At 40.1% G+C, this 24,619-nt stretch overlaps 1 protein-coding gene across 8 annotated transcripts in view; it reads right to left on the reverse strand.

Annotated features, from left to right (window-relative positions):
• RBMS1 (RNA binding motif single stranded interacting protein 1) overlaps positions 1–24,619 on the reverse strand; it is a 213,552-nt gene that overhangs the window by 18,310 nt on the left and 170,623 nt on the right. For all 8 annotated transcript variants that reach the window (XM_065931633.1, XM_065931629.1, XM_065931632.1 and 5 more), the window contains exons 3-6: positions 22,911–22,969; positions 17,902–17,993; positions 8,699–8,856; positions 6,472–6,551 (exon numbers count right to left, since the gene is read on the reverse strand). In XM_065931633.1, coding sequence (XP_065787705.1) covers positions 6,472–6,551; positions 8,699–8,856; positions 17,902–17,993; positions 22,911–22,969 — 389 coding nt within the window. The remainder of the gene's footprint in view (positions 1–6,471; positions 6,552–8,698; positions 8,857–17,901; positions 17,994–22,910; positions 22,970–24,619) is intronic.

A 24,619-nucleotide genomic window follows, 5' to 3' on the forward strand; every position in this document is an offset into this window, starting at 1 on the left:
TCACTCCAACATAAATATTTCAATATTCTATATTTACTACTTTTCTAAGTCTATATTTATTTTTCATTTTTGCAGTGATGGGGCTTTTCTTTTATCATTTACATTGTAGCCCTTTATCTTGCTACAGAATCTTTTTTTCTAATGGTTACATAATGTTCTATTTGAAAAGGGATCATGTATAGTTTCTTTGTTCTTATAACTAACACCGTGTGAACATCTGTGTGTGTTATATATTTTATCTCTTTGATCCCAGTGCCAACTTGATGTTAGTGGTCAGATTCTATGCTGGTTGGAACAATGGATCTAGATTAGTCTTTCTGGGTTTGAATTTTGGCTTTTCCATTTACTAGCTAGTGATTCCAGGCAGGTCTTTGGTTTCATAAATGTGAAATGGAGACCATTAAGAGTGCTTATTTCAAAACACTGTTACAATTAATATATATAAATATACATAAAATACACAGAACAATTCAATGAGTATTAGTTACTATTATTATCCCTGTGACAACAGGAGGAGCTCAAATTTTGAGCTGTGGTTCCTCCTTTGAATTGTTAAATTCTTGGGAGAGGAACTTCTGGTTCAGAAGTTATAAACATTTTTAGGGACTGGCCTGTTTTCCTTGGGATTTGGTTCTGTGAGATTTAAAGAGCTGGCTATGGTTGCTATGCTGCCTTGATGTAGACTAAAGAAATGTTTAAGTTGTAGTTAGGGATGAAGTTACTGGCAAATGCCTTTTAGAAAACTTTCATAGTAACATTTACACCTTTAACTCAAGATCCTTATGCTTTAATAAAATCTTATTTCACTATTTATGGGCTTCCCAGGTGGCGCTAGTGGTAAAGAACCCGCCTGCCAATGCAGAAGACATAAGAGACATGGGTTTGATCCCTGGGTCGGGAAGATACCCTGCAGGAGGGCATGGCGACCCACTCCGGTATCCTTGCCTGGAGAATTAGATGGACAGAGGAGTCTGGCAGGCTACAGTCCACAGGGTTGCAGAGTCAGGATAGGACTGAAGTGACTTAACACACACACACCACTATTTACTGTTCCTCTCGAGCAGGACCTGACAGTGGAAAGGGGTAAAACTGACTGGAGCAGGCCTGCTGTGGCTGGGTGTGATCCACGGTGTTAACAGCTGCCTGAAGGCAGTCTCCTCCTAAGCCTGGCACAACACTCAAAGCGTCTTCAGCTCAAACACGGGCACACGTCTAGTTGAGGTCCCTTGTCACTTTTTAAAAACCAGACTTCCCTTCTGGTAGAGAATAAGTTTTAGTTTCGGATCTGCAAGACAGTCCTCACCCCACTGGCCTCCCAGGATGCTTCTGCTTTCTCGGTGATGATTTACTCATGATTTACCTTTGGAAGGAACATCTCAACAGAATGTGCGTTCAGACTCTGCTCTACTGTATGCACTGGTGAGAGAGACAGGAACCATCACAATCCCAGAGGTCTGAGCACATTGTCCTAAAGGTACCAGGACCATCGCACATGTCTTCAAGTATCTCTTTTGTCCTACAGTCGCCCAAATCTTCTGTTTTTAACAGAGTAAATGAAGCTTAAGTCAAACATGAAGGAAACGAAATGGACAATACAAGCCCTTGAAAGATGTCCAGCCTTTTTACCAGATTTGTAATTTTTCCTCTAAACATTACCTTTTCTGCCTTCTGGCACTGAACAAGGCCCAAATAAGTTTACCTACACACGGAACATTCCAGAACATGGGCAAGAGCAGTTTTCAAGCCCTACTGGGCATATACCCAAACTGAAAAGTCAAGGTAATACACAAAGCAGATGGAAAACAAGTTGGGGTCTTTGGATGGAGTCGGCCAGCCGTCACATATGTACTTCACTGGAGCTCCCTTGCCTGCACAGGAGAAGCTTCAGGCAATGCGGTAGAATGAAGCCAGCGTGAGGCTGGGAATCTAACCAGCAATTGCATATCCAATGACTAGGCACTTTTTTCTTTTTTTAAAAAAAAAGTCTCTGCCCCGAGCATACAAGGACGTCTTCACACTCCATTAATGTCACGGAGAGGTCCGGAAGGAGAGACGTGATCATACTGCCTTCTGCAGCACTGGAGAGGCGTGTGGCCTTTGTCCATGGAGTGTATGCTGTGTGTGTCTCCCACAGAGGCAAAGACTGTGGGTGCAAGGCAAGCAGCCCTAGAAGAGCTCCAGCTAACACGTCGTATGCATTTATACTCTCTTCTAGGAAGATACTGGAAAAACATTTTTCAGACAAATCTCTGAACCATGACCATAAGTGACAGTGTCTTTGCCTTGGGTCCATCTCCTAATTTGGACCTCAGTTCTACCCATCTCTTGCTTCTAGCATTCACTGTGTGGGAAAACACCACTGTTATACTATTTCTCCATAATGGAATTTTTATCAACCCAATAGGACATACTGCTTTTAAATGTCTATGGAATTCACCTAGATTGTCTCACAAAGAAGTCACTGTCTCACAAAGAAGTTCTTTTACCCTCATGGTCCTTTCAAGTAAATGTGACTTTGCTAGTGCAAACCAGCTAGCACTCAAAACCAAGGTAAATCCAAACAAAAGAAAATGCTTCAGCGTTTTCAGAGAAAAGTGAGAGCCTGAGTGGGGAGAAGGATAGAAGGAAAGGCATTCTGAGAAATTTCTTTTCCTTCCAACTGTAATGTATGCTTGAAGAATCTGCCATAAGATAAAGCCTTTGTGAAAATATGGTAATAACAGACACAAAAGCACAAGATTTTTTAAAAAGCAGCTTCAGAAAGAAGACTGCATAAAATGTCGTGATGTGGTTGAGTGGATTTTTATGGAACTCTAAACATGCATTACCAGGCCCCACATAGGGGACTGAGCTACAACATCCTGGCATGAAAAGACTGCTGGCAGACAGATGGGTGGTATTGGAGAAATGACATAGCTGAGCTCCTCCTGCTTTGCCATCTAGAGACTTCCTTTCCAGTGCCACGCAGTGAATTAACTGCTCAGTTTCCTAATTTTCAAAAAGTGTCTTTGAGGGACTGTGTCTAATATGTGTTTCTTTTCTACACTTGGTTCCAATGTCACATGCAAATCACCAGTCGTGCAAGAATCGGAGTACTCTGACAGAAACCATCCTGGATAATTCTGCTTATGCCAGCTAAACAACTTGCATCATTAAATAAACCATCCTCTGACTGTATTTATGAAATGTTATGTCTGCCTAGCAATAAGCCTACATTATTTAAACATGAAAGTGGAGGCCCATTCAATTTACCCTTGTCTGACAATATTTTTTCTTTTTCATCTGGTTCTACTGAAGGTAATCATATGCACTCCATGAAGAAACCCATGTGACAGCGCAGTCAGTCAGGTAATTGGAGGGGAGAGAGAGGCATTAATAAACAGACTGTTAGTCAAAGATAATTCTTGTATTTACATGGACAGAAAACAATCCAGAGATGTTGAAAATGGTTTCAATTCTGGTGGGGGTTCTCCAGTCCACTGGAGACTTGTTTTGGGGAAAGGTTGTTCACTGAACAGTGGGCTTCCCAACCTGCATTGTACATTTCAAACTCCTACCAAAAAAGCAGCCCAACCTATTATAGGCAAAATCTATCCCAAAATGCCATCAAAATAGCCAGCCACGAATCTTGTGATAAGCACTCCATATGAAAAATGCTCTTGAAAACCCGTTGGTAAACCTCTGCTGGTATAGGACGATGCATAGGCTTTTGGTGCCTACTGCAAAATTAAAATATAAAACACAGCCCTCGCCACTAAAGAACTTGTAGTCTAGTCGGGAACCAATACTGAAACACATCACATATCAGAAAATGGCATAAAGTTAGGTCCTGGTTTGAATAAAGAGAACGGCTTGACCACACAGCTGTCCTCTCTAGGGGATGCTCCTCTCGGAGAAGGAACTGATCTGGTTCTTACACCCTCTCTGACCCTCAGCACTACTTGGAAGAAACTATTCATTATTAGCTGCAAAGGTGCAGAGAATCCTACAATCATTTATGTGTGGTTTGGAAATCAGGTCTTTTTTTTTTTTCCCCTAGAATGGGTGTGACCAACAATCTTCGAATCTACCTCAAAGAAAACAGTTAAATGACACAACCATGAAGTCCTTTGGAGAAAAAAGGAAACTGACCAACCTCAATTCGTGACATGCTAAGATCTATTTTACTCAGGGAACTGGCAGATCTTATCTTAGACTGATACAACATCAAAATAAAAGGGTGCTGTGGTGTTTTTCCTTCTTGAAATTCCCCTGTCGCATTCAAGAACAAGCTGACAAAGTAAGGAGGTCATAGGTGTGTGGATGAGTAGCCTTCGAAGGGACTCATATAATCCTCTGGGGTCCTGACTATGCAGAGGACGGCAAGGGGAGTGAGAAGAGCGTAGGGGCAGCTGTGTGCAGGGGCCTTGCAAGGCCTGCAGGGCAAGGTTGACAGAAGGCTCCCACGTATGAAATCTTTCCTTTGTCTTTACTTAGTTGGAGGGTAAAAACAATCCCTTCTTGTTTTCTTTAATTTCAACTCAAAAGAAAACTGCCTAAGAAAAACAAAAAAAGGAAGCTTTTTCACAAGGCTGAATTCCTTGAAAGAATGTACTACCAGATCTTGTATTTTATGCTTCAAACTCATGTCAGTAGGCAGTTCAAGCTCACATACAGCCATGCAAACTGCATCCTATCAGGTTTCGGTTAAAGGATGCATTTAGTTCATGGTATCGCACATACTTACAAGTAAATTCTCTATGAAGTGGGACTCACCTGGATACCGAAACTAAAGTGGATCCCTAACCATAATCATCAGCCATCCAGTTAAAGATGGAGCCTTAGAGCTACAGGAGAAAAAATACTAAACACTAGTTACACATGCACACATGGAAATATCTTCTAGCTTGTGGTCAGCCACTTGCATGCCAGCTGGTAAACAGTGTTGTCTTGGTAAATAGCGTAGTTAAATTTATGCAAAATAACAAACAGTTATTGGTGCTTAGTAAGGTTCAAGTACTGAGCTATGCATGAAAAGCGAAAGATGAGAAAACAGGCTCTGTCTTCAAGGAGCTCAGTTTAGTGCACTGACGTGTGTGAACCTGTTAAATGCTGCTCCACAGGTGGGTGTCCGCAGGGAGCTATGCAGACGGTAACCCAACGGGAGCAGAGGAGGCTGCTGAAGTGGGGAGGCAGGCCTTGACCAGATTCTTGAGGGGTGAGAAGGGAACAGCCAAGTTACAGGGAATGCAAGTGAAACCATCTCCTTAGGACTGCGGTGTGGGAGCAGTTTAGGGAGAGGGCTGTGCAAACTGCGAAAACTGTGAAGAACGACAGTTTAGGTAAGGGTGAGAGGCTGAGTGAGGACCAGTGATGCTGAGGGTCTGGACAGGCTGGAGCTCACTGCATTTCAGAGCAGGTTTAGTGGGAGTCAGAGGAGGTGTGATGTTGGAATGAAATCTCCTGAGGTGCACTGTTCTCAGTCAGGGCAACACAGGTCAGAGCAGGAGGAGGCTATAGAGGAGTGGATGGAGGCACCATAGCAGCTGAGTCCAGGCAATATAAGCAGGGAGGGCTAACACATGTTGAAATAATCTAGAACAAAGGCAGGAGCTGGGGTAGAAAGTACCATTGTCCTCAGTGGATATGACTGAATGACAGAATATTTACTGAATGATAAGGTGTGTTAGAGGATGCCTTCAGCATCTAGGGAGGAGAGGTTTCCAATCCTCTGCAAGTCACACAGCTCCTTACCAGTACGCCTGTTTCCATTCATATACATATTCTTATTTTATATTTACATATTCATTTTATTTTTTGAATTTAAAAACATTCATTAGGGTATAGTGATTTACTATGTTGTGTTAGTTTCTGCTGCATAGCAAAGTGTATCAGCTACACATAAACCCATATCCACTCTTAGATTCTTTTTCCATCAGATCGTTACAGAGAACTGAGGAGAGTTCCCTGTGCTACACTGTAGGTTCTTATTTGTTGTTGTTTTTCAGGTGTGTCCTATTCTTTTGCCACCCCATGAACTGTAGCCCACCAGGCTCCCCTGTCCACGGGATTTCCCAGGCAAGAATACTGGGGTGGGTTGTTATTTCCTTCTCCACGGGATCTTCCCGACCCAGGGATCAAACCCGGGTCTCCTGCAGGTCTCCTGCATCGCAGGCAGATCCTTTACTGCTGAGCACCGGGGAAGTGCAGGCTCCTATCAGTCATGTATTTTATACACGGTAGAGTAGTGTGTATTTGTCAGACTCAACTTCCCAATTTATCCCTCCTCCTACCCCTCCCTGGTAACCATGAGCTTGTTTCCACATTTAAACAGCTGGGAGAAGTGAATTTTGACGTCTTTTTGTAGATCCAAAGAAATAAATTTTAAAGAGCTAAATGAGGAGTTTTTTGTTTTTGATATGAGAGTCACCACATCCTAAAATTATAAATAACAGAAAAAACTACTAATATAATTTTAGACAAACAACATACCAGAAACTCCAGGTGGTGTCTTAATGAATTTTCCATTAAAATGACCAATAACAGCTTCACACTTTTCTGTTGATTCCATCCTATTTATACATAAAAATAAGACATAAATAATCAAAGATATCTTAATTTTCATTTTGTTCTGTGCACAAGAATACAATCTTATAGGTTTATTGGCTACAAATGAAACCTCACAAAACAAGTGAGTGATAAGAAAAAGTGGGTTTATTTTGTCTTTTATTTAAGTGTTGCTTGTGTGCTTCCACAGTAAAATGAAAACCTGATAACCAGAGTAGCTTCAGAATCATAAAAGAAAGAAATTATACCTTTAATCAAGCATGCAAAATGTATCACTTTTTTCTACTTATTGAAATTATAATCAATACACAATAGCTTTATTAGTTATGATACTGAATTTAAAACAAAAATACCAGTTTAAACTACTAGTGTATTTAGTGCTGCTAGGATACTGCTCATTTTAGAGATGGTCCTTCCTATTACTTATTCACAAAATGACAGACTCAAAAGTCATGAAATGAATTGGGGCTGAACAGAGGATGTGTCTTACAAGTTTTTCACCTTAGCTTCAAGTTTAAAATTAGTGAAGTCAATTATGTTCCTTCTTGGCTTTAGAGGAAGAATTAAAGGATGGAGCCTAACAACTTATTCTACATCTGCAGAAACATTTCAGGGGAATTAAATAATTTTGATTTATTTTTCTTTAATGGAGGAAACACTGAATAATCTGCTGAAAATGCACTGTACTCCTGGAATACCCAGAATAGTTGCACTTTGGTTTTAATGGGTGGTAATAGTGACTGAAGTCGCTCAGTCGTGCCTGACTCTTTGCAACCCCATGGACTGTAGCCTACTGGGCTCCCCGGCCCATGGGATTTTCTGGACAAGGGTACTGGAGTGGGTTGCCATTTCCTTCTCCAGAGGATCTTCCCGACCCAAGGATCGAACCCAGGTCTCCCGCATTGAAGGCAGACGCTTTACCCTCTGAGCCACTAGGGAAGCCCCTAATGGGTGGTAATAGTGGTAATTAAAAAGCATTAGAATTTAACTGGGTTCCACCTTCGGATATAGAAACGAAAGTCCCTCATCTGCTTTCAGAAGAACACCCACAAAAGGACGATTTTCAGATGGCGCTAGGCCTTTCACTGTTTCACCTGATCCTTTTAACCCATGAAGTGCACAATGGGTTCTGGCCTTGGTGACTTTCCACTTGTAGAATATTTTAGTTTTATTATAAAATCATTTGGTCTAACAGAAAGAGCAATGGGTTGAAAGCCAGAAGAACCAAGTACTAGACCTTGCTTCATTGCTTCACAACCCCATGACAATGTCCTTTCTTTAACTCAATTCTTTTCATATGTGAAGCGTGAACAATGCTTGCTTTGTTGATCTCACAGGCCTGTGGTAGATGCGATTGTCATCAAACAGGAGAATGCAGAGGAAAGTAAAAAGTCAGCAATCCTCCCCCCCCAAATCAAAGTCAATATTTTAAAACATGTAGACATTACTGGTTACTGCACAGAATTAATAGGTTGCTAAGCGCTGTAAAATCAGTTTTTGTATGTGAGCTTTCAGATTTGAATTATGTCAAAATCAAAGGAAGCAAACTAACCACTGCACTGAAGTACCCTTTCTGGGGAGGAAGGGATAAAAGTAAGATGAAGGAATGAGGATGCTTTAGACATGTGCAACATTTTACTTCTTAAAAAACAATCTGAAGCAAAAGCTGTAAAGTGTTATAATGTCTGTAACAACTGGTGGTTAGGTGTCTGCTGTACTCTTCTCAATGTATGAAATATTTCATTAAAAAATCTAATTTACTGATTTTATTGATGATGAACCAAAGTTCTACCTAATGAGACAAAAATACCAATTTCTTTATGAAATTTAGGAACCTGAGATTATTTTTTTAAGCAGTTTAGGCAACCTGATCTAATTAGTCAAAATATTAAGGAAACACACTTGCAAAACTATTGCTCATGTGGTATTTCCTTACCCTGAGTCTCCAACTATATAGGGTCCTCAGGTTTAAGAATGCCAGTGAGTTTCCAAAGAGCTGGGGGAGATGCAAATTATTTTTGTGCATAATTTAAGTTCATGGTTCAACTGGCTCCTATAACCCTGGCTTAAATCCTCTCTTCTTGCTCAATTTTTATTCTCCAGGAAATGCAGCAGAACTATTGTTGACATGAAGGTAGGGCAGTGTGCTTACCTAGCAAAGCCAACACCACGACTTGTCCCACTGGAATCGCGTAGTATCCTTGTAGAAATCACTTGTCCAAATGGTTTCAGCATATTTTCAAGTTCTTGCTCATCCATGGACAGTGGCAAATTAGAAATATACAAGTTGGTAGGATCTTGTTCCTGTTGCTAAAACGGAATAGGGAATTATCTGTTAATTTCTAATTGAAGGTGAGATATTTACACGAACACACTTTTACTTAGCCACTCTGAGTTCAGGTCCCTTTAAAGTACTAGCAAGTGAGACCATGGGAGCTACAGAACACCCAAGTCACCCTGGACACTCAACAACAGTGTCTGAAGCTTGGATAATCTGTGCAGGTCAGTTGCAATCCCACCAAACCATTCTTGGCAGGTTTGGAAGTGGAAGGCACTGCTAAGCTGGAGGATGCCCTCATGGAAATACAAGTCTCAGCTGTTTGCAGTGTTCTGAAAAATAACTAACCTTGCCTCCACTACTATTTTTAGGAGCCCATTTCGGGCACACTATTGCACAGATGGTGGTTACTGCTAATAATTTGATCCAGAGACACATGATGGATTCTGGACCAAGTCATCCAAAATTCAGTGGTGGTTTGCCCAAATTCTCTTCTTTTGCTCTGTGGTGGAGCCCTTACTACCTTGATCTGTGATCACCAATGGAAAATAGGGGGCTCCTAAGCTAACAAAAACAAAAAACCTACAAAGCCATATAAAATTACTAGAGGCAGAGCAAATTTTAGAATCTGGATAAAGCTAAACTCAAGTGTAGAAGGGGGTAGGGCATTCTGGGAAATCTTTGCTATTCAAAGAGTGATCCAGGAGCCAGCTGTGATGGAATTACCTGAAAGCTTACTAGAAATGTAGGATCCCAGGTCCGATCCCAGACTGATGTTATCAGAGACTGCATTTTAACAAGATCTCCAGGAAGTACAAATGCATATGAAAGTCCAAGAAGCAAACAATTAGACCATTTCCCACTCACCCTTCCATTGCGGAAGTAAAATCAGCTGAAATCAAACATAAGAACTGAGTTTTCTGAGAATCAGTGACTGCTACGTATAATTCTGCCTTTTTATATAGTTCATGGGGTTCTCACGGCAAGTATCTTGATTTACTAAGAGTTTGGTGTTAAACCATGAGGAAATAAGCTTACATGACAACTGGAATATTTTCTGAGCAAATAAAAATTCACCATGGCAATTATGAGATTAGAATGGTCTTAACTTAAAAATAGGCTCTCCTTTGATATTACTAACCAGCTGTTATCTTTGCATATTGAACTCTGCAAGTTTATGATTTTAACAAGCACTCTTGGGCAGTGCTCAGCCGCTTCAGATGTGTCTGACTCTGTGGCCCATGGACTGTAGCCCGCCAGGGTCCTCTGTCCATGGGATTCTCCAGGCAAGTACATTAAAGTGGGTTGCTGTGCCCTCCTCCAGGGGATCTTCCCAACCCAGGAATTGAACCCATATCTCTGGTATGCTCCTGCACTGCAGGCAGGTTCTTTACCCACTGAGCCACCTGGGAAGCCCAACAAGCGCTATTAGGGAAGTCATTAATTGATGCTTTAGTCTGAGGCATCAGAAAAGTCCAGTCTGAATTTCAGATTTTCAAAATGTACAGTACTTTAAAAATAAATGTGAAGTATGCAAATGTTTGGATTTGTACAAAGTTTCTACTTTCAAATGTTATTCTGGCATTAATTAAACACAAAATAAAACTTCTCCTTTTAGGTAATCTGCAAGTAAAAGTGAATACTGATCTTTCACGCTATACCTAAGTTGTAAGACTTAAAACAGTAATCTGGTATCCCAGAGAAGAGGAAAACACCCTGGTAGTTCCCAGAATTAAAGTTATCACAGACTGTGAAACTGTGGGCAAGAAGTACTCTCTATGACTTCCTGATTCTGACAGAAGGCAGCCTGGAACCCCCAGTCCCAAAGGAATGGAGCAGAAGCTCCCAGCTTCTCAGAGGTGTGTCAGGTACAGTTGGGTCCAATAAAAAAAAAAAATAAAAAATTTCAAATGTTCAATAGTAAGCCAAAAACTTAATCTCCTTAACCCTTGACAGACTAAATAAAAACAGCTACTACCCTTGCTTCTGGCTGAAATTAAAGTCAGTGTGGTACCACTGATTACCTTACGCAGAGTAAAAGCTCCCACTGACAACTGCATAAAGTGTATTTTTAAAATATAAAAATTGCAAAGTGATTTAACAAATGTATAACAATAGACAGAAGGCTTCAAAATAAGGGGGAAAACAAGATGTTCTTAGGTATCAAATTTTTCAATTCTTCTGAGGTAGGCCAAGAGGTAAAATCTCCATTCCTTATTTCCACTTCACTCACTACCTCCTCAATTTCGCCCACTTAATTGCACAGCTTCTCAATTAGCTACCGCATGTCAGCTCTAATCTCCTAAGTCCCTGAAGCTTTCCTGGAGTGTACGAGACTGTATGTGTTCCTGCGGAAGTCTGGTCCTTAGTTGGCAAACACAGATGGGGTCCTTTCTTTCTGAAGGTACGTACTGAGGGGCCCTGTAGCCAACATAGTCCAATAACAGTTACAGTGTATCCTGTACATCCCAGATCTTCTTACACAATAATTATGGCCCCAGTCCCATCTTCCAACAGTTTACAGTTGGAGTTGGGGAGACAGAAACACACGAATTGAATGCTGTAATGGAGATGTGCACAAACCACAATGGGAGGACACAGAACACTTTTCAGAGGGCGTGACATTGAGCTGAGACCTGAGAAACACGTATAAGGCACGAGGCTGAAAACCGGACTGTGAAAAGCTATCCAAGGAGTCTGACTTTTTTGTCAGTCATCACTGCTTAAACTTTTCCACTTAAGGAGTGCAGCAGCAAAGAGAATGACTATGTCTCCTGCAAGTGTGTGGGCAATGGAGAAAGGAGCCTTGCTAAGGCTGCACAATTTCCTTGAAGCCTTATGCTTTATCTGGGGGAAAAAAAAAAAAAAAGCATGTGAATGTTGCAATCTACTCCCTAACTATCTGGCTTTGTTTCAATATAGAAACAATATTTCTGACCTAATACTTTAGAGTCATAATGACACTCCAGGGAGATGAGCCATATTTATTCTGTAATTTCAGGTGTTCCGATGGGGTGAGGTGGGAGGAGTAGGAAGGGGGAACCACAGCTAGAAAGCCACGCCCTAAAAAGTGGGGCGCTTCCTGAGGCACAGATGCAAGGGAGTGATGTGATCAAACCTATCTTATTAGAAAGGTTTCTGAATCACGCTTAGTCAGATTCAGAAGAAGCTGGGAACTCCCTAATTAAGGAGCATTAAAACACTCCTGGGACAAAGATATGGCATTAGAAATGTTATGCAAGGAACATGTATCACATATATTATGAGCTTTCCTTTTGGGTTACAATTATTAAAATCTAAATGATGAACATTTAAGAGTATTTAAGAATGTTCATAGAATTTGTCATCTGTGAAGTATTTTCAAAAGAACTAACAATGTAAGGTAACCAAATGCTTTCTAAATCTGTGTTTTACTTGCTATTATTAAAACACTGATTATGATTAAATATAATTATTAAATTATTCAAATGTTATTCTTTAAAATGCTGATTCAATTTGAAAGTTTACCAACGAAGAAAAAAATAATTAAAAGTGCTAAATCAGAATCCAGAAATTGAGCTCCCAAACCACTCTATGATAGGTAGATAAGGCAGACTAAATATAGACAGGTATTTCCTATGATTTTAATGCATTTGTTTTCAATAGCAAAAGGTCAGTCAATTAGCTCTTTTCACTGGAATGACCTCCAGGGCTAATGTTATTTACCTTTCTTTTCAAACGGTCAACTTCTTCTGCATACAGTGTAAAAAAATAAAAAAACAAAAATGAGGAGCAACTCCAACCTGGCAGCAATGGCCACAAAACTATCTAATCACCAAAAACGGGTCCCTGTGTTCTAATCATGATACATTCATAGTAAACAGAACATACAGTACTTGTAGTAAGGGGAGTGGTTCTTGAATAAGGGCAATATTGCGCCTTTAAATCAGGGACAACCATAATTCTGTTTTATGACATGCAATGCTATGTCTGAAAAAACAATTACTCTGTAAATTATGGGTGGTCAGACATAAAAATGCGGCCAATAGGCCTCTTTATATCCCAAGGCGTGGAAAGGGTTCAATGGCTTCTCTAACAAGTAGAAAACTAGATCCCACATTGGCCATGAGAGGGATAAATGGCTACTAATGTTCACTTGAGTAGAAAAGTAGGGCTCAGAGGTCCCACGTGGTGTAAAGCACTCAGTCATCATCTGAAAGAAATTAACAAAAACCTCCCTGTGCGTGTGGAATGGTTCCTAAAATGCAAGAAAGGGACTTGGCAGGAAGACCAGACATCTGTTTTCTCTTGTACTGAATAGGTTCACCAACCAGCAGATAGCTGCTTACGGGCATGTGAATGCAAACTGCTTGAAGCATGGTAGACCTCTGTGTGGAAGGGTGATTAAATTCCTGCTCCTTTGACTGCCTATTTACTGAAAAAAATTGCAAGCATACCACTAGGCAAATAACAGGGAATGATGTGCTGACCCCCAGCAGGTCGGAAGAGGTACTGCTGAAAGGCTCACAGAAATCACTATTAACCAATGTTGATTTGAGTTTCATATCTTTTTAGCTCGTTATCTGGGGTTTCTTTCTTCTTTTCATAGATTCTGAGTCTTTTATTTTGAAAAATGCACACATTTGAAACAAATGCCCAGTGTAACATAAATGGGAATGACCTCGAGCCTTTTGGAAAACCTTTTGGTAAATTTCATCAGGGTACTCAATAGACAGAGCTCAATAAATATAATTTTTAAATGGTCCATTCTTATCGATCCATATCTGCCCAAGCTGGGAAGTTTTTCCTCATGCTTAATTGTCTTCTTTGATCATCAACAAAACAAACATTTAATATCTACCATATGCCAAGTACCAAGCAAGGCACTGAAATTAAAACACAAGTAAGAAGCAATCACTGTGGTCCAAGGCTCTCCATTTGTCGTTTTATAATTCAGTTTTGAATATTTGTGGAGTTCTTTTTCAACTCAGGTAGCCAAAATGTCAAACAATATTACATTTCCCCTCACCCACTAGAATGTCCCTGAATTTTTTTGATTATGTAAAAGGGCAAGCCTTTAATATGTGGCAATGTGAATTTTCAAAAACTTTATAGTATCCAGATTAATTAAAGGAAGTGACAGTGACAGGTCTCTTATCACCCAAACATAGGAGCCAGGCTTAAACTTTTACAAATTGTCTCCACAAAAAGGTACAAGTCAGATAATCCCGTATCCAGATGGCATAAAGGGGTTAAGTTAACTCCCCATACTCACATCCATGGTTCTATGGCATAGAACAATGGACCCTCTACCATTTAAAATACCTTTTGTAACTTTAATGGTATAATAAAAAAGAAATCAGGTCCAGGAAACTCAGTCATTCTGTGGAGACTTGAAGAAATTCACGATGTGCAGGATGCTGGCACACTGCCAGTGTCTCTGAACCCCTGCACTGTTCATTCCCCGCAGATGATGGAGGAAGGGATCATTTTTCCTAGCCAATTTACAGTCCCAAGCTGCCTGAGGAGGTCTTTGAACAGTGCTCATTATCAGTCCCCGGGAAAGCTGGCATTCAAAGCACACCGTTGACACGAGGCATACAGTGCCAATCTATACCCACTCAGGCTCTGACTAAATGCATTGGAAAGACTTCTTCAAACAGCATATAGTTAATATACTATGCTACTCGACATCACTGGTACTGAAAAGATGCCTAGGTTCGTGCTCATGAGGCCTCTCTAAATCAGGCCTCTGCCTTAGCCCTAGTAGATTGTTAAAATAGGCCTCTTTCTAATTTTGTTTCAGCAGAAGTCACCAAAAACCCCCCCCCCAAAAAAAATGGGTGCCAGGCACACCCACAGGCCAGAGCAAGAAACCAGGCCTCCTAAACAGAGTCTGCACAGAAGCTGGCTGAAGACTGGTTTTGGATGCTCAGCTGACCGCCCACCTCCTGTCTGCCTGGGAGGGACTGCGGAGGCTGGGAATGAACACACAGGTGGAGACAACCACTGATGTGTTCTACGATGTGTTCCACGCCCCCACCAACTGGGCTTCTTCCTGCACCCTCCCTCCCCCGCCCACCGCCAGCCAAGCACGAGGGGCTTCAAGAGACCCCTCATGAAGCCTGGTCTGCGTCCTCTGGAGTTTGGTGGATACAATGGATCAATGTCTGACTTAAGCCTGCGGAATCAAAAAGGCAAAAGGCTGAGTGAAGGGGCCTATAAGTGTGATTGGGAGGTAACTAGTTTCCCACAGACAGCTGGCAGACAGATCAATGCGGGCCACACAAGACGGAGTTGGCGCAGGGTTGTGTTAGATCCACCCAGGAAGGCTGTACTGAAGAACAAGAAGGTCCAAGAAGAAAAGGACTGAAGGCTGACCCTTAGATTCTCAGGAGCTGAGGACACGTCTTCTCTAGGGTGAAGGAGAGAGCAGGGCATTCTACTAGGGAAAGCATCAGCTTTCTCTCTGCCCAGAGAAACCAACACCACATCACATGATTGTCATGTCAAGAAGCTTTCCCATCCTTCACCACTGCTCCAACCTGGGACGGGCAAGAAACCACAGCTAGCTGTGGAAGAGTGGGGAAAAACACACATTTGGGAAATAGGAAAGAACAAACCATGTTCCCATCCCAGGACAAGCTTACTAGTAAGAGCAGACCAGAGTCGGGGGGAAGGCAGAAGTTTTAGTATTATATGGCACACAAAATTTTGTCAAATAAACAGGACTGGACATCTCAATTATAGGCATCACACACTTAGCATTGGAAATGTGTTTGAAAAATCAGACATTCAGCATCAAAATGTTAACCATGTGTTACACATCTGTGTGTGTGTGTTTGTAGACACATAGTAATAGATGGTTGTATTGGGATGTATTAATAATATTTCACATTATTTCAAATAAGAAAAAAAGCATAATGCATTATCATTAATCACAACCTCCAATTTCCTAAAATGTCGCTAAATACACATCTTACAAATCTGTGTGTGTGTATGTATGTGTTTGGAAACATGTAAAAGATTCTCTTATTGAGTTGTAAACTTATAAAATATCACCTCTTGGTCACCAAATTATCAATGTGTGGGTTTTAGCAGACAACTGCTTTGTAAGCTGTGATTTCTCTCAGCACCAGCAACATCCAAGACGCACATCCCTTTTGCTGACTCTCAGAACTGAGTTTTCAAAACCCTTACACAATTCTGAGATTTTATTAACCATATTTGGAATATAACTTGAGACTTCCCCCTTAAACATCTTGTTTAAAATATTGTATCGAGGTTGGTGTAAATACATAAAGGAATGGCTGAAAATGTATTTAAAGACAATTATATTGCCTGAAGTTGGGACATGAAAAAAAATCAAGGGGCACTCTAAAGAAAAGAATTAACCAGAAAGGCCTGAAATGAAACAAGCAACTGAAGGGACTTTTCAAAATAATGAGAGTTGCCAGAAAAGTCATGGGATCTGCCCTAGATTTTATCCATGAGAGGAAGAAACAGGAGCTTCAGAGTAGAGGAAATGGACGGAACAGAGGGAAAAATACAGTTCTTTTCTCATTGTGCCTTCAAAGTCCTGCTTAGAAAACATATGGTTACCCACGGTTTACAGAGACATATTAAACATTCTGTAAATCATACACAACATAAGTATTGCATATTCACAGTTAAACACACTAAAGCCTCGTAATCACTGTCTTTCAACAGTACCACAAGAAGGTGCTCTATATTATGGACAAATAATCTAAAAATCAGGGTGCCCTCACTCTAGAGAAGATGTGTCCTTAGTATTTACAGTTTATTTTAGCTTCTTACTTTGGACTTTATCTTACCCCCGAGGTCTAAAAATATTAAAAGTCAAGGACAACCTTAGAAAGGTGATGAAAGTGAAAGTGTCAGTCACTCAGCTGCATCTGACTCTTTGCGACCCCACGGACTGCAGCCCACCAGGCTCCTCTGTCCATGGGATTTCCCAGGCAAGAACACTGGAGTGGGGTGCCATTCCCCTCTCCGGGGGCTCTTCCTGACCCAGGGACTGAACCTGGGTCCCCCGCGTTGCTGGCAGATTCTTTGCCGTCTGAGCCCCCTGGGAAGCCCCCTTCAGCGCCTTCTGAAGTCGCTATCCATGCTGATCCTTTCAGTCAAGGGGCATCTCTGTTGGTAGCTGCACATTTGTCCTTCAGCAGCTTTAAGGGCTTAGCAGGCAGCGCATTTCAGCCAGGGTTCTTTACCTTCCACAAATCTCCTTCCCTTATGGAAATGTCAGTGCTCCTCAGGGAAAGATCACAAGCTACTCTTCAGAAGAAGCAGAGGACAGCACAAAATTACTTTGTACTTCAAGAAACTGGATAATATAAAACTATTGATCTTTCGGAAAGAGTAAGTGCACTAGGTATGATAAAACCCAAGTTTACATTCAGGCAATAAAACGTGGAGCACAAACACCACTTCTATGATAAGAGTTCATTGAAACTGTAGGATTATTAATTAATTATTATTATTATTTATTATTATTTATTATTAATTATTATTATTATTATTTATTATTAATTATTATTAATTATTATTATTTCATTAATAATCAATGTCTAAAAATGTCTCTTTTATATAGAGGAGCTATTATCTGTCGCTGACATTGCATTAAAACTACTCGTATATCTGTGCAAGCCTACGTACGTGATAAAGTATGTTATTCTTTCAGAACATGACATTCTGAAGTATTTCTAAAATGTATTAATTCCTTAAACATTGAAATTTTAAAATTATTTTTAAACATAAAGTACAGAGCTTTAGTCCACAAGTACCCAATTACCTGAAAAATTTGATACTATTTCTCCATTTACTTACGGGCTTACATAATCTGCTATGAAAAATTTTATACAGTTGTAAAATTCTTTTTCACACATAAAATTATGAGGAACTGTCTTTGGCAAAATAGCTACTACTGAGGATGTGAAGGCAAGGGGCAAAAGTCCCCAGTTAACTGTGACTCACTGGGATGGAAGGAGAACTTGCACGGTGACAGGAAAAGCCACGCGCCCAGATTCAGAAGCAAAGCCAGAGATGGGAGGAAGGAGTTCCAGCTCTCAACTCACCTTTGCCATTTGAGCCTGAACCCCACTTGCCTTCAGGGCGGACACAGCCTTCTGAGCTGCTGCAGGACTGTCAAAGTCAACAAAACCATAACCTGAAATGCAAAACATAATTAGGGTTTAAGCCGTTATTTTACGATTGTGTAAAGAGGGAAAGGATGACTCCATTTGGTCTCCGAGGCAGGCAACAAAAATGAAAGCCCCGACGTTCTGACAGTCCCCAGCTTTACAACTGTACTGCAGCATCCTCCTCAGACTGTCCGTCCCGCCTATCTGGACTAGGTAAGTTTCCGTCAAAGTTTTTAAAAAAAAAGGAAAGAAAGAGAAACCAGTTTATTTCCTTTTCCAGATCTTTTTCTCAAGTGCCTTGTACTTGCTGGGGTGAGGTGGGGGATTGGGGAGGAAGACATCCAAGTTACCAATCAAGATTTTAAAAAAAGGCGGGGGGGGGGGATCAACTTCAGGAAAAAAGTAGCATTTTAAAAAATCTGGTAAGAAAGATGGAGCTATCTTACAGAACTTATAAGTATTTGTTTATTCCGTACATTTTTAAAATAAATTCAGTACAACCATTGGATACTCCACATATAAAATAATCTACATATTAGAACTTATTTAAAAATATTACCTATTTATCTAAAATACAGCTCACAATCTCTTCAAAATAAATAAAGGGCGGTAGGGAAATAGCTCCAGAAACCCAAAATAGCTGTTTTAGTGTTCCTGGCCTAAAGACTAAAAACAAAACATAATAAAACAAACAAATAAACAACCTCCTAAGAGAGGCCCTGGTTAAAAGTTTATTTATCCATAGTTTTTCAAACATTTTAAACAAGCTGGTCAGCTATTTTCCCTGGCTATAACAAATCAAAAGCAGGAAATTAGAGGAAAGAGGGGCCAGGTTGAGGGCAGGGCTGCTACAAAATCATATGGATGGTACCTAGTGAAAACTAACAGCAACCAATAAAAGAGGAAAATGATACAAAGAGCAGGTGTTACAGAGCACGTGAACAACAGTTCCATGAACCTCACCAATCCCGTAAGCATCACTGATTAAATCAGGTAATCACTAATTTGCCACTGTGGTAAGGCTTAAATTATTAAGAAAAGGTTCAACTGTATTTAAAAGCACACTGGTGAAATGATCAGGGTTCCAGGCAAAAATATCAACAGAAATCTACTTGGGACTCATACCTATTATCAAATTAATGTTAAATGAGTAAGAATATTTTGAAAAAGGAAAGTCTTGTCTGGAAGTTACACAGAAGAGGGGCTAGGCCTATCATTTATTTATGGATATTATAAAGCTACAGTAATTTAGACAGGAAGGAACTAGGGTCAAAATATACACATCAACACGACAAAACAGAAACTTCAGAAGTAGTTCAAAGAGTGTGCACTATTAGTAACAAAAATATTGGCCTGGTAAAAAATTAGTGAACTAGACTATGAAGTATAGAAATAGGTGTTTTAGAGAGATGAGTGTCAACGCTAAAACAAATAACAGCTTCTTTCTATTACTTGGAATTGTGATGGAATAAGGTTTAGTTTGATTTTGACAGTGAGCAGAGAAATACCCAGGTGGGAAAGGAAAAGAGGAGGCTGATCCAGGTAAAAATAGAGAATGCTCCTCAACAGTCAGGTTAGAAATTATGTTAAATACATTTCATATTTTTTAAAGAAATCTGCTATTAACGCTAATATGCAACCCACTATGAAGATGCATGCAGGCACACACATACGCACTCTCTCACGCTCATACATATTTTATTACCAAGCAGAACTTACGCAGGTCATGAACGAACACCCAACTACATTGAAATGATGTAACTTCTAATGGATGTTTAAGAGTCCTTCTTTAATTTTACTGTTGTCAATAAATTACAGTAAGATGAAGATCCCAAGTTTGATGTTAATGTAGTTGAAGCTTCTACGCAAGTACTGTTGCGTACAAGTATTATTTTATCTGTTATTTCCTTATTAGGAAAAATCCATAATGGCTGCATTTTAGCTAACTGTTTACATTCTTTTCTGGCCTTACCCAATGCTATTACGTAGCTGTTTCATAAATATTTGCTTAAAACAAATATAACATGCTTATGCATGCATCCATGTGCTCTTTTACTTTCCTTGTTATAATACTTTCAAGTAAATACAAGAGTATATAAATCGGTCTCACAGATTCTCTGGGGTTTCATTATTTAAACATGTATACAGATATTTTTTGAAGGTGGGAGTCACCAAATAACACAGCCTCCTCTCACTTGAACCCCAGGAGGACTCTTCCAGGTCTCGGGACCAGGCACCGTTACGGCATTTCTGCTTCTTGGGTTTTCTTCTGCACTGAGATTACTGAATCATGGGGATAGGTATGTTATTTTTGGTTTGGCAACCAGGAAATACAGGGCCATTTCTGTAGTAACAGGAAGCTTCCTGCTCTTACCCCTGTTTTTCCTTTGGTCTGATTTATCCTCACCCATTTTGTGTGTGTTTGTGTTTTCTGGTCTTATATGCAACTCTGTAAACACTGAGCACAATCAATCCTTTCTAAGTTTTTCTCAGTCCTGAACTGCCATGTACACGAGAGCTGAGAAGCATTTCAACACCTTTTGTTGGCTAAAAACTGGCAAAAGCTGAAATGTAGGAGAGCAACTGAATAATGAATTTTTAAATTTAATAACTACAGCAACATGCTCTTCACAGCAATATTTCCTTCCGCTTAGTTTCGTCTTCTGGACAAAGGCCCCAAAATACGTTTTGTGACCCAAAAATGCACTATGACCTCTAAGGTCTCTAATTTTCAGGCAGGAAATTCTTTGATCGGTTCAATCTCTAAAAATTAGTATACAATACAAGCACTTTTCATTTATACTAATAATTTCTTAAGCATTACCTATATTCATCCACCCACCTACCCACCCACCTTCTCAAGTTATCTATAACATGGCTACTAATATGTTACCTGTCTTTATAGTTAGCTATGCTGTTTTCTTTTATCCTCATTTGTCCCCAAACTACTTTTTTTCAGGAGCTCTTTCACTGCCCCTTCCAGAATTTTATAAATCCATTCCTGCTTACTCTCTCTCCTCACTCACTCATCCACACCCCAGATAGCTATCGTTGCGCCTTTCTGAGAGGCCTGTGTGACACAAAGAAACCTTATAAGGTTTCTGTCACTGCCCCCACATACAAGCCAGTCTCTCCTACGACTCAATTTAGGAGAAATTCTCCAGGAGACATGTATCGAAAACTAGCTCTGATTTATACTTATTTAGAAGCTCCACAAATCTCCCCACTAATCTTTGGACTCTTGTCAAATATCATGGGTTTATATTATTACAAGACGTTAGGTTTAGTATTTTTTTTTTCACTCACAGCATTTCTAGATCACGCTAAGTGTCTTTGGACTTTCGGTTTCTTGGCAATTGGCTCTTGTTGGAGAGGAGTGTAAAACAGCAGTGTCCAGCGCAGATGCATAGTAGAGAATTCACTCAGGGAGGCCGCTGGGTCCTCTCTCTCACTTAACTAGGGCAGCTCTGCTTTTTTTTTTTTTTTTAACACACTGACCTGTGTGAAGACTTCTTTTTTGAGGGAGAGGGAATTGGGTGGGGTCAGGAGGAAGAAAGGTAAGTAAGGCTGTAAAACTATCGTCTACTGTGATTTCTCTCTTGGTTTGAAACAAATGCTGAGATCGGCTTCCTGGTTTATGCCTGCATGAGTCCATCTCTTGGTGATAAAACCAAAAAGCTTTTTCCTGTGTCCCTGCTCATCCAAATCATTTTAAAAATATGTTAAACAAGACTAACCTGGTAACTGGGTAAACATTTCAATCTACAATTAGACTCTCTCCAGTTTAATTCACTTAAAATATTAATTGAGTATCACTCTACATAAAGCACTGTTCTTATTCAGTGTCCTACGGCAAAACTGCCTGAATGTGCCACGCTGATTAAACATGGGCTCAGATATTTGCCACAATAGCGCCTTTAAATTCAGGAGCTTTGAAGAAGAGACAGGAGTACAATGAATCACTTCAAGTCTAGATTAAAGGAAACCGCTGGCTTCTAAGGCGAGGCCCTACCGTTCCATAGGCTTCATTGACGTTCTTTGCCTTGTTCAGATTGTGCTAAGTCACAAGCGTCACCCCTACTTGGAGAACGGGTCTAATTAATGAGGAGATTTGCCTTCTCTGCCTATTCCTGTCAACCTTATTTCAATTCATGGGGTCAGTTGTTAGACTCAAAGTCAGCTGATTCCATTCTTCCCTTTTCCTAGAAATCACATGCCTATTGTTAAGATGCTGGATCATTAAAAGTCAGAGCCACAGAGCATCAGTGCTGCCTACTGTAGACGCCTCCTCTTCCAGCTCATGGAGCTGGATGAGCTCATCCTAATTACACGGAAAACTGAAGGTCAGTGCATCAAATTAATGCAGCAGCATATTTCAAAGGGGGCGTATGACCTCCCCTCCCTATTACAATTTGGTCAGTGAAAATGGTTCTCCCCTCCCTGCTGCCAATATTGTCAACAGGCATTCAGCAGAGAACAATTGCGAGTATTGAAACATGTAATTAAGTACTGCTTAAAACTACTCTATTCTAATTAATAGAGCCAATTTGCACAATATGTAATCTTTTCAGTTCTTTAGTACAGTCCAATGGTCTTCGGTAAGCAGCTCTAATCTTCTCAGGCTCAAGAAAGAAAAGCTATTTTCTAACTCGACTCCCCCTTAAAAAGCAGGGGATAAATGCCAGCCAGTATTTTGCATGTTAACTCTACTGGTGTCAAATCTGGGATTCTGGCAAGCGGCTAGCTGCTGTTGGGTTTTCAGCCAAAACTCAACCAGGGACCAACATAAGCAATATGCTGACACTGTGCAAGACAGAAACTGGTTGACATATAAGATTTGGGTTTTAATAAATGGAGGTAGTTTTGAAATCAAAGATCAGGTTGAAAATTCCACTTTTTTTCTAAAGCTCTGATTTAGAAAAACATCAGACAAGGAGACATACCTTTGCATTTGTTTGTTGTCTTATCCAAAATTGCCTTTGTGGAAACTATCTTCCCATATCTAAAAAAAGAAAAAGAAAGAAAGAGGTTATAATTGAGGAATCTTTATTAATATCCAAGTCCAGAGAACACACACACTTATCAAACCTCGGCAAACTTTAAAGCATAAAATGTTCTTTACTAGGGGACAGGAAATGAGAATTTGAAACTCAAGCTAAACTAAAAAGGAGGAATGGTTAGACCTCTCATTTGGCTCTCTGGATTATAGTTTGATACTTAGCTTTGAGAAATCAGGCACTTAGCTGGTGATCTTGGGACCAAGGAAATGGAATGTGAGCTTTAGGAAAAATAGCTTCTCTACAAAAAGCAACACCAGTAACACTAGTAACACTGTGTGTGTGTGTGTGTGTGTGTGTGTGTGTGTGTGTGTGTGTGTGTGTGTGTGTGTGTGTGTGTGTGTGTCTCAGTTGTGCCCAACTCTTTGTGACAAATAGCTTCTCTACAAAAAGCAACACCAGTAACACTAGTAACACTGTGTGTGTGTGTGTGTGTGTGTGTGTGTGTGTGTGTGTGTGTGTCTCAGTTGTGCCCAACTCTTTGTGACCGCATGGACTGTAGCCCACCAGGCTCCTCTATCCATGATTCTTTACCGACTGAGCTACAAGGGAAGCCCCATAGTAATACTATGTCTGTGGTCAAATACAAACCCAAAGGCAAGGCTGCAGAATTGTTAAGGGAAAGGACTACGATGCAGATAGCCTTTATGAATGAATTGAGGCAAGAAAGTTCCCTGAATCACTCTATTCATTTTGCTTTTGCAGGTGATTCTGTATGGCTCTAGATCATCACAGAAGTGTGTGCTGGAATATGTATCTTTAACATGCTTGATGGGATATTTAAAAGTATTTTAAATCTAATATTTAAAACAGGTCTTTTTATCTAAAATTTTGATGATTGTTTATAAATATATTTTTAAGACCTCTTTTAATGCTATAATAATAGTTACACAGTGTACTCACTAATATATGTGTGGGCGTGTGTGTGAAAGAAATAGGCAATAAAAAACAAAAAACAATGAACCAGGAAAGCATTAATCTATGAGGGTTTGTATGAAAAATGTCTTCAAATTCCTTCATGTACAACAAAAGTTGGGGAAAAAATGGAAACAATTCAGAATGTTAAAACTGAGTGCACTGCTATGGAAAACAAAGGGGGGACTTCCCTGATGGACCAGTAGCGAAGACTCTGAGCTCCCAAAGCAGGAGGCCCTGGTTCAAACCCTGGTCAGGGAACTCGATCCTGCATGTCTCAACTAAGACCTGGTACAGAAAAATAAATACTTAAAAATAAATAAAAAAAAGAAAGAAAGAAAACAAAGGGGCAAGAGAGTTTAAACATATGTCCTACCCTATATCCTTTCACAGTGACCAGACTACAATGCAAAGCACTGCTATCTATATTTGTCTTCAAAAAACAGAGAAGACCTTCGAAAAATAATTCTTCCAAATTACTGGGTCTATAGAAAATGCATCTAACATACTTCAGGTATCTGAGACTATTTCCACATTTATACACGGCAAATCCCAAAACTTTAATTTTCTATATATTTACTTGAAAAATTTCACATTTTCTCTAATATTATTTTCCTGTGATTGCTGCTGAGGACTAAAAAGACTTAAAAGTTTCAGGAAACGGAAGTATCTGTGCAGTA

This window comes from Muntiacus reevesi, chromosome 3 (assembly GCF_963930625.1).
Source record: "Muntiacus reevesi chromosome 3, mMunRee1.1, whole genome shotgun sequence".
In the NCBI taxonomy this organism is placed as follows: Eukaryota; Metazoa; Chordata; class Mammalia; order Artiodactyla; family Cervidae; genus Muntiacus; species Muntiacus reevesi.